The sequence below is a fragment of the Callionymus lyra genome, chromosome 19 (assembly GCF_982586985.1).
Source record: "Callionymus lyra chromosome 19, fCalLyr1.hap1.1, whole genome shotgun sequence".
NCBI lineage: Eukaryota > Metazoa > Chordata > Actinopteri > Syngnathiformes > Callionymidae > Callionymus > Callionymus lyra.
The window spans coordinates 6,958,484-6,968,269 of NC_141836.1; the positions used below are offsets into that span (position 1 = coordinate 6,958,484).

General features: G+C 43.1%; 2 protein-coding genes across 3 annotated transcripts; one reads left to right on the top strand and one right to left on the bottom strand.

Annotated features, from left to right (window-relative positions):
• Positions 1-995: 995 nt before the first annotated feature.
• Positions 996-4,181, bottom strand: hnrnpa1b (heterogeneous nuclear ribonucleoprotein A1b). Its single transcript, XM_087781007.1, has 10 exons — positions 4,061-4,181; positions 3,543-3,659; positions 3,329-3,475; positions 3,037-3,247; positions 2,864-2,941; positions 2,706-2,789; positions 2,420-2,635; positions 1,588-1,731; positions 1,436-1,526; positions 996-1,277 (listed from the first exon to the last, which is right to left on the bottom strand). Exons 1-9 carry the CDS (start codon positions 4,070-4,072, stop codon positions 1,447-1,449), a joined length of 1,089 nt encoding a protein of 362 aa, XP_087637133.1. The 5' UTR covers positions 4,073-4,181; the 3' UTR covers positions 996-1,277; positions 1,436-1,446.
• Positions 3,563-8,769, top strand: cbx5 (chromobox homolog 5 (HP1 alpha homolog, Drosophila)). 2 transcript variants are annotated; one of them, XM_087781014.1, is made up of 5 exons: positions 3,563-3,668; positions 5,643-5,812; positions 7,050-7,306; positions 7,385-7,481; positions 8,031-8,769. In XM_087781014.1, exons 2-5 carry the CDS (start codon positions 5,682-5,684, stop codon positions 8,170-8,172), a joined length of 627 nt encoding a protein of 208 aa, XP_087637140.1. In that variant the 5' UTR covers positions 3,563-3,668; positions 5,643-5,681; the 3' UTR covers positions 8,173-8,769. The 2 variants fall into 2 exon arrangements, with proteins under 2 accessions (XP_087637140.1, XP_087637139.1); XM_087781013.1 differs by lacking the exon at positions 3,563-3,668 and adding an exon at positions 5,164-5,323.
• Positions 8,770-9,786: the final 1,017 nt, after the last annotated feature.

The following is a 9,786-nucleotide window of genomic DNA, read 5'->3' on the forward strand; positions in this document are numbered from 1 at the left end:
AAGACTAGCTCAACAAGACTATTTAAAATATAAAACATCTTAAAATTTTACCGAAATATTAAAATAAAATGACATTTTAGACCACTCGTTTATGTCTTAACGCTAGTCTTGCAGATTTTTGAAAAATTGAAGTGAAATTCGCTACAAGAACAGCAACGTTAATATAAACTGTCTGTAAAGGAGATTAGATTTTGGGATTCAAAACCAAACCATAAATCTTACTTGTTCTCATCAACACCCTACGTTTTGTTGTCGACTTCACCATCAGGTACTCTTTTAAGATCGTAAGAAGTAAGCATCATTCTGGTAGAGGAAACCACAAAAGTGTATGAAAATAAATAATGTTTATTTAAAAATAGAATGCAAGACCGCACAGCAGTCAACTCTGGATAGAAAAATATATGAAAACAAAAATCTTCCAGCTTAAGTGAACCTGCAAAATAAGGAAATACTTAAGACCATGTTACACATTTAAGGAGCAGTTTTAAGAGTCACATTTACCTCTCAGAGGCACCGGAGCTGCTTCAAGTCTGAGCCTCTAGTCCTGCAAAACGAGCATCAAGTCAAACAACACCACAGTGACGAGGAGACTTTTTAAAAACGTGATTTTTGTGAGCCCTTTTAAAAACATTAACAGAGCAGTTAAGGCTAGAGCATGGCTGGCTACCAGCTACGTGACAAGTGTGAGACCGATAGTGTGGAAGTCTTACCTACAAACAGCACTTAAACCTCACTGCCCTCTGCTTCAATGATCCTGGCGGCGCTACTTCTCTCCCTCAGCTGGCTTCCATGGCTAGCCTCACAGACTCCGCATGTAAGCTAGCATCCTCCAGAGGAAGTGGAGGAAACGCCTAGCTTCTCCTCTACCAGAGCCGGACCTGATCGACTGCCGTTCCTCTCCGCTCAGCCACGAAGTGAGCGTTCGTGTGGCGCTCATAAATCGTGAAAACCCTCCCTTTTCCCCCAGAACAACTGAAGAGGCTAGGACCATGTGAAAAAATCCACTGAAAAAGTTTTATTTCAGCTCAACTGGATGCAGGTACAATTAAAAACCAGGTTTAAAAGAACTACATGAATCCTCATTGGAATGCCGTTTCCACAAAAACATAAATAAAAACAAAAAAAAAAAACACAAGACTTTTTTTGATCAGACCCTTCATGATTCAACTACTGAGTGTCCCTGGGCCGTTTGGCTGAGCAGATTTAGGGGTAAACCTGCAGCTGCCCTGTCTCTTGGCTGTCACTTCCTCTCCTTGCTCTCCTCTAAGTACTCAGTCCTGTTGAACAATACGGAACAACATTGTTAACGAGGCACCCACGAGTACCACCTGACATTCAGAGTTGGTTACAGTGTCTACTCTGCAAGATCATTCCCTGACTCTAAGAACTCTGCTTGGATCATAAAAAAAGAGTCATGTTCTCCACGTCTACTTACAGCGTACGACTTTAGAACCGGCGTCCGTATCCTCCTCCTCCTCCGCCGCCACCACCACCTCCTCCACCGTTGTTGCCGCCATATCCGCCGCCTGGAGAGAAAACGCTCAGCACGGGGGCTTCACCGAGGCTGGAGGAATATTGGAAACTCACCGAAGTTCCTGCCTCCGCCGCCGCCACCACTACTACCTCCGCCATAGCTGTTCTTCATCGGACCAAAGTTGGATTGTTGGGAATCGTAGTGACCCATGTTGTTGTAGTTGTTGTTACCACCGCCTCCTCCTCCACCACAGTTGCCTGCATTCACAAAAGAAATAGCTTGTTAGCATCGACACGATTAAACTGGGATCGTTACAAAAAATATATTATAAAAGGGGGTTCACACTGGACTTTCTTATACATTTACATCTATAAAAAAAGGCACCCAAGTCGTTTCTCTCAAGGGGGCTACATGGGTCCTATAGACATCTTATCGGGTTCAAAATAACTGTCATGAACTGATTCATTTCTGTACTAAGAAGATGTTTCTCTCGTCCTAAATCGTCCACAAAGACCAAAACTACTCCCCCATCATGCTGCGTTAATGTGGACAGACAGTTTCTGTGTCTTATTCTAAAGGTCACAATACTTAACTTCAGAGATCTTATTTAATTTAAGAAAATCCACAGGATTTAAAGGTCAGAAGTCCAACATTTTAAGTGTTCTTGGGACAAGAAATTATATAAATTTAATTAAATGACCTTTCCATTTACAATCTTTTTTTTTGTTGCAATTTTGCCACCTTATAAAAATCCCTGGGAAACGACGGAAACTTAGAAACTAGTTTCTTATATTATAGACCCCACTGATGTCACTGGAACTCGATTCTCAAAAAGAGACATCCATCTACTCTTGGCTATTTTTAAACTAAGCAATATCTTTCAGCCTTTACACAATAAACAAATCTTTTACACTCAACACTGGAAGTGTTAAGTCGTTCACGCACCATAGCCGTTGTCATTGTATCCGTTTCCTCCTCCTCCTCCTCCTCCTCCACCACCATATCCACCGCCGCCTCCTCCTCCCTGATTGTATCCTCCCTGGTTGTAGCCTCGGTTGCCTCCGTTGTTGTAGCCCCCTGGACCACCGCCGCCACCACCACCATAGCCACTGTCGCCTCCGTTGCCATTGTAGGGTCCATCACTGTACCTGCCTCGACCACCTGAGCAGGGACGAGAGGTGTTGGTGCGAGTCCAAGTCACGCCGAAAACATCATTTTCCTCGGCTCTTACCCTGATTGAAGCCTCGGTCGTACGAGTCGTACGGTCGCCCGCCGCCGCTGTTCCTTCCACCGCCGGAGAAGTTCATGTTTGTACCTAAAAAAAAAAGAGATGGAGAACAGTTTAAAACGGACGGTACTTAAGAGCGAGCAGGTCAAATGAACCCATACCTGCGTTCTGCATTTCCTGTCGCGTCAGCGCCTTCCTCACTTCACAGTTGTGCGAGTTGATTGTGTGGTACTTCTGGACTGTGGCGGGACGATCGGGGGAAAAAAACAAAAACAAAAAAAAAATCAGTTGCAAAATACTGAACCTAAAAAACAAACAAAAAACTGCAACTCACTGACGATCCTGTCGACTGTATCGTGGTCATCAAAGGTCACGAAGGCGAACCCCCTCTTCTTCCCGGTGCCGCGGTCGGTCATGATGTCGACGACTTCGATTTTGCCGAATTTCTCGAAGTAGTCGCGGAGATGCGACTCCTCCGTGTCTTCTTTGATGCCCCCCACGAAGATCTTCTTCACGTTCACGTGAGCACCGGGGCGATTCGAATCCTGCAACAAAGGAGCAAAGAGAGCCAGCATTAAAGAAGGACCCGAGGATTAAAGGCGGATGCGTTTATAAAAGCCACGTACTTCTCTGGACACGGCTCTCTTCGGCTCGACCACCCTCCCGTCCACTTTGTGCGGACGAGCGGACATGGCCTCGTCGACCTCCTTCACGGACGTGTACGTGACGAAACCGAAACCTCTGGATCTCTTGCTGCTGGGGTCCCTCATGACCTGGACGAGGATGAACATTAAACACTCCAGAACAGAGGTTTTTTGAAGGAGTTGTCGAGAGACTCACCACACAGTCCGTGAGGCTCCCCCATTGTTCGAAGTGAGCCCTGAGACTCTCGTCGGTGGTTTCGAAGCTCAGGCCTCCGATGAAGAGCTTGCGGAGCTGCTCCGGCTCGCGGGGGATCTGGAGAGGGTAAGATTACATTAATTTAATAGTTTATTTTAAGGAGAAAGCAGGAGAATAAGGTCTGCGTCACAGCCCCTCCCCCCCACTCCGCCATTATGGTCAGTGCGCACGGACAACAATGGACGCTACACTGAGAAAACGTGCGACTGCCAGATAAACAAGAACTCATAAAACGGATTTAAATATATCGGTGGAGGCGCCGAGTAAACGTTGTAGAAACCCTGGTCGTGTTCGGTCCACGCGAACAATAGACACGCGGGGTCGGTTGACAAAATGGCGGCGGTGCGGCTATTATTGCAAATAGCAGCGACCGTTATCTCTGCCCGTGTTGCGTTAAAATCGCGATTTAAAAAAAATGCGAAACTGAAACAAATGGAGATGCTTTAAAATGCACTTACTTCCTTAGACATGATGTGTGGAGACGCCTGGGACCAGCGGGGATAGAAGGTCTGCGGGTCTACGGTCGAGCAGAGACTGGGCAGTGAGACTGACGGGAGGTCAGTCTAAGACGCCGGTTTATTGGCTGGTTCTTCCCGCTGCAGATGGTTGGTGCTGAGTTCCGTGAAATGATTGGATGGTTTTGCGATCAATCAAACTCGGCGACCAATCAACAGCGAGTTGTCTTTTTGTATTCAAGGGGATTGAATCATGTTGACTTTGAGGAAGAGAGGGATAATAAAAGAAGGGATGAGGATGGAAAATATGGTTTGAATCCCTAAAATATATCATCCACGTCTGGATTATTCTAGAGTTATCTTGAGATGAACATGCGTCTACTTTTTTATTAGATGAACAAAATATGGGCGGAGTATTTGTTGATTTATTGAAAATATGTTTTATTCTAAGGCAACGATTTCAATGTTGTTTTATTATTGTTGGTAATGTTGTTTTATTCAGAATAGTTAAGGTTTAGGTGAAGAACACAGTAGTAGCAGTGATTGATTTACATTTCCCTGCCTTTGTTATTGTTTGGATCAATTCCCCTTCATTCATTCACATTGTTGCGAGAATATCTTATGTCGGATTAGTTCTTATTTGTGGAAGAAGAAAAAAAAAACTTACTCGAATGCATTATAAATCTAAAAAAAATATGTAGGTATTTGTTTCATGGGTGGAGCTTGAATGAAAGTGAAATTTAATACCAACTCGAAAATCTACGACAATTAAAAAAAACGAATACCACATTGTCTGTGCAATAGTTTATTTTAGTTTATTTATAACAGAAAGTAACCAGATGTTTAGATTTAAAACTAGCAAACATTGATTATATCATGTGTTCAAATATATATTTTTAAGGTTTTATAAGACATTTTAATGTCATTAGAGGCCTTTGCTTTCAAGTTAAAATAAAATGCAATATTAGACTTTCTAAGAATCCATCGGAACCCCTGGAAGTGAGCAGATAAGGCATAGATTCGGCGGATGTTCGAGGAGCTCCGCCGCTCAGATTTGGGTCAGGCGGCGGAGGGGCGGGCGTCCATTGTGCGCCTTTAACCCGCGCATTTCTACGCACAGCCACTGCTAGTGGCGCTGCACCTTTATGCGGTGAAGGCTACATGCTAACCTAGTGTCGCTCGAGTTGTCGCTTCCTTAAAAAAAAGGGACTCAACGCGGCGGTTTGTTCCTCCAGAGAATAGTCGCGACCTGCGTTTGCAAAACAGGTAAAGAATCTCCCGACATCCGTGCGTGTGTTTGTGAGCGTCTGTGGTTTGTTACCGACGAGCTAGTGTTAGCATCTGGGCTGCCAGCGTTAGCATGAACGAACGGATGCTAAACACGGGCGATTCCGCAGCCCGGACCCCCGAGAACATGCAGTGATAATCGGCTGGTCGTTATTGAATTGTCCCGGCACGGCCCGGTTCGTTTACGTGACGGTTCTGTTGTCGTCATTAGCCGCGAGCTAACGGCTTCCGTCTGAACGACGACGGTGAAGAAGAAGCCGCTGCTCGTCATAACATTGACTGGTTCTGTCTCCTCCAGAGCACGAGCGGCCCCGCGAGCGACCAAAAGGTACGAGACATGGGCAAGAAATCGCGCGAGGACGACTCTTCATCCTCGGATGAGGAGGAGTACGTCGTGGAGAAGGTGCTGGACCGAAGGGTGACCAAAGGGAGAGTCGAGTTCTTCCTCAAGTGGAAAGGATACACAGAGTAAGTGATGAGATCTCGTGTTAAAAGTGGGGCTCCTCTTTGCACGAAGAATCACAGAAGTTTAAAAAGAAAAAAAGTGAACAAGATGAGATGCTTGACAACTTGCTTGTCTTGCACGAAGAATCACAGAAGTTTAAAAGAAAAAAGTGAAAAAGATGAGATGATTGACAACTTGCTTGTCTTGCACGAAGAATCTCAGAAGTTTAAAAAGAAAAATTGTGAACAAGATGAGATGATTGACAACTTGCGTGTCTTGCACGAAGAATCAGAAGTTTAAAAAAGAAAAAAGTGAACAAGATGGGATGATTGACAACTTTCTGACTGCTACAGATTTCAGCAGAGCCGAGTAAACTTTAGGTTCTTGCAATGGGGTCAACGTCTACACAAGTAAACAGATGTCAAATCATAATAGAAAAATCAATAACCAATGAAATGTTTTTTCTTTCCTCCGTTTACGCGTTCATTGACCAACAATGTTTTGGTCTAGTCACGTGGTCTACAGATGGGCGACTTTGGTTTCATTAAAGTTTTGAGACTTAATTGACTCCGATGGCTCACAAATTCTTATGAATGATATTCGAAAAGAACAACAATTGTATTATTCCTACATTTATTGTGCTTGCTATAGTCTGGAGCCTCGTAGGTTAATACAAAAATCACAGTGAAATTCTATGGTGACGCACTGTGTGGCTTTGTTGACAAACATTTGAAAATACTTTTGAGTGCAGGGTATCGCATAAAATGGGTTTGAGGTCGTGAAACCAGAATTTATTCATAAGACACCCTGTTCTTTTTTTGACAATGTTTAAGTAAGTAATTTATATTCATAGAGAGCTTTTCTAGACCAGGGTCACAAAGCGCTTAAAAAATCAAAATACTCAAAATATATACTTAAAAGATCAAGATAAGACCGAGAACAACACAGGAGTCCCAGAAAATCAGAGAAAAGGCTGAACAAATAGATATGTCTTAAAATGTTTCTTGAAGGAGTCAGTAGACTCCGTTAATGAATTTAAAGTGCGCTGTATAGTCTGAAAATTACGGTAAATGTTAAAGCGGCAAACATTTGGTACCTATTTGAAATACAAGAATGAATGTTTTTGTCTAACTACTCGAAGGGCTTTGCTTTAATTGAATTAAGTTGGGGTAGTTTGAATTGAGGCAGAACCCTCTAGTGGTTATATAGTGCAACTGCCATTCTGGTTATATGTGTTATAACACTGTTCGTCTGTCTCAGAAAGCACAACACGTGGGAGCCGGAGAAGAACCTAGACTGTCCGGAGCTCATCTCGGAGTTCATGAAGACTTACAAGAAGAGCAGCAGCGGAAGTTCAACCCCTGGCAGCAGCAGCGCCGGCGCAGCCAGCGGGGGGGTCAGCAAGACCAGCGGGCCGTCCCCGGGTCGCGCCAAAGAGTCCAGCAGCTCCAAGAAGAGGAGCTCGGACGACGAGGAGGAGGAGGGCGGCAGCAAATCTAAAAAGAAAAAGGAGGCGAGTGCTTCGACATGACGGTGAGATGCTGAGGAGGAGGAGACGTTTAAACGTCTTTTTGTCTACGTTTTGTTTTAGGAAGCCATTCTAGTGGCACGTGGCTTCGAGAGAGGACTAGAGCCAGAGAAGATCATCGGAGCGACAGACTCGTGCGGGGACTTGATGTTCCTGATGAAATGGTGAGTTGACAACATTTTGAAATTCACCGCATTTCAAGAACACTATTGTTTTGAATATTTTAATGCTGCAACAGCACCCCCTACTGGTCAGCTACAACTTCTTTTTATACCTCCTGTAGTGGGCACGGGTGTTTTTTTTTTTTGTTTTTTTTTCAAACATCATATATTTGGGCTTTTTTTCTGTACTTGAATGTTTTTTTTTCGCATGCAAGAGCGTTCTTTTAAATTTCTGTTAATAAGAACATAAATACGTATCTGATTTTCTTTAAATAAACCATTTAAAAAAGCAGTTACAGTCATGTTTTTCCACATGGACAGAAGTAAAATCAACATTTATCACACTACGCAACTTTACTTGTATTTAAACCCGAAAAATTAAATGTAAAAAAAATGCACAACAACCTGTACATTAAAGTGTTCAAGTATCAGTCATTGCAACTTGATTAAATGAATGGGTCGTGCACGTCACTGAAGCTGTGTCGTAAACAAGGAAAATCGTACCTCAGAGTCTAGTTCTGGTTCTCATGACACTCGTCTGTATCTTTGCAGGAAAGACTCCGACGAGGCCGACCTCGTGCTGGCCAAGGACGCCAACCACAAGTGCCCACAGATTGTCATCGCGTTCTACGAGGAGCGCCTCACCTGGCACGAAGACGGGGACAAGAAGGAGAAGGACGCTGTGAGCGCGTGAGTGGACGAGCTCGAGACGAGACCTTGTCCGCAGCAGGGAAAACTTGAGTCGGACATTTCCACACCAACACTTGTCACCTCCCTCTGAATCCACTACCATGTGTGTGTGCGTGTGTGTGGTCTTCATCCAAACCCTGCTGGACTGAGGAGGATCCATCTGACTGCGGCGGACTCGGGGTTTTTTTTTTTTTTTTTGTTCTGTTTTTTTGGGGAGGGAGGGGCGGGGGGGTTTCTGATGTTATGTATTTGTATTTCTTCCTTTTTTAGATGTCTTAATATGTTTTAGTGCTTCTGGGATGTGATCACGTCTGCAAGAGTGTTTTGTATTCGCCGACACGAGGGGGGCCCAATCACGAGGGGCTCCAGTCGAACCTCCACTCTGGAAAACCAGGACTCTCCATCACAGACTGACTCTTCCATCCATGTTTGTTTTCTAACGTGTCCGGCTCTCGGCTCTGACCATTTGGACGGCTGCGAACGATCCTGCCCTTTCTAGGCGACTTTGTTTTATCTCCATTTTAACTTGTTAAATAAATACTCTGGTGTTTTTTATTTCCACAACCATCATTATAGAAAAAAATAAAACGTTTTTGATCAAGTTTGTTTTTCTTGATGGGGATAAGTGAGATCATCTGTTAGCCAGGAGTTCAGTCAAAGTCACTTCTGTTGTCGCCTCTAGATGTGAAAGTTAAGTGTGTAGTAACGGCTCTCAACCGGCAGGTGTCACAGTTGTACGTTTAATCTTCCTCAAGACAAATGTCTGAAAAGCAGCTCTTGTTTACATACACTAGAAAATAAAGGTTTATTTGCATGGAAATGTAAATTTAAGAGCCTAATTTTTTTTTAATCTACAAAGTTTACTTTAGTTACGTCATCTAGCACTGTTGGCATTTTGCCAAAATAGCAGCTATACCATTCAGTTATTACTATTTAATTTTTTTTAATTCCCTTGTAATTAGTGTTTCATATAATCCTATCCCAAATGTTGTAGTTACAATTAAATATTGCATACAAAAATTAAACTGTTGCTATGTCTACTGACTCCTTTAAGAAACATCTTATTTGTTCAGGCTTTTCCTTGATTTTCTGGAACTCCTGTTGTGTTAACAGTTTTATCTTGATCTTTAAAGTATATACTTTATTGAATATTGTTTTGATTGTTTAAGTGCTTTGTGACCGGTCTGGAAAAGCGCTATACAAATAAAAAATATTTGCTATGATGTAATTTCTATTAGAATGTACTCATTTTAGTTTTTTCCCATCAAACTAAACTTATTTTATTTGATCCGTCTTTCTCTTAGCTTGACGGCCCCTAACAACAGTCACAGTATCTAATGTGGCCTCCTGAGGAAACTTCTCACCCCTGTTTTGAATGCTACTAAATGTAAAGTGTTTTCTATTTTCTTAGTGACATCAAGACCTTAAAGCTTACAGTTAAGACGATGTCTGCCATTCAGAGTTATAGACAAAAATGTTTGTTCATTTTAATGTAGTGACTGGAGCTCAGTTGTCTTCATCTACTTCCAACAGACACTTAAAAACATCCAAATGCCTCCATACTGCTCGTCCGTAACGTCCCTCTTGTATTGAAGCCTTAGACATGAGGAATTGTTCG

Coding starts and splice junctions, on each gene's coding strand:
- hnrnpa1b (XM_087781007.1), bottom strand. Junction 3,476..3,542: donor GGAGCCTCACGGACTGTGTG/GTGAGTCTCTCG, acceptor ATCCTCGTCCAG/GTCATGAGGGACCCCAGCAG. Junction 3,248..3,328: donor AGAGAGCCGTGTCCAGAGAA/GTACGTGGCTTT, acceptor CCTTTGTTGCAG/GATTCGAATCGCCCCGGTGC.
- cbx5 (XM_087781014.1), top strand. CDS start 5,682: ATGGGCAAGAAATCGCGCGAGGACGACTCTTCATCCTCGGATGAGGAG. Junction 5,813..7,049: donor AAGTGGAAAGGATACACAGA/GTAAGTGATGAG, acceptor CGTCTGTCTCAG/AAAGCACAACACGTGGGAGC. Junction 7,482..8,030: donor TTGATGTTCCTGATGAAATG/GTGAGTTGACAA, acceptor GTATCTTTGCAG/GAAAGACTCCGACGAGGCCG.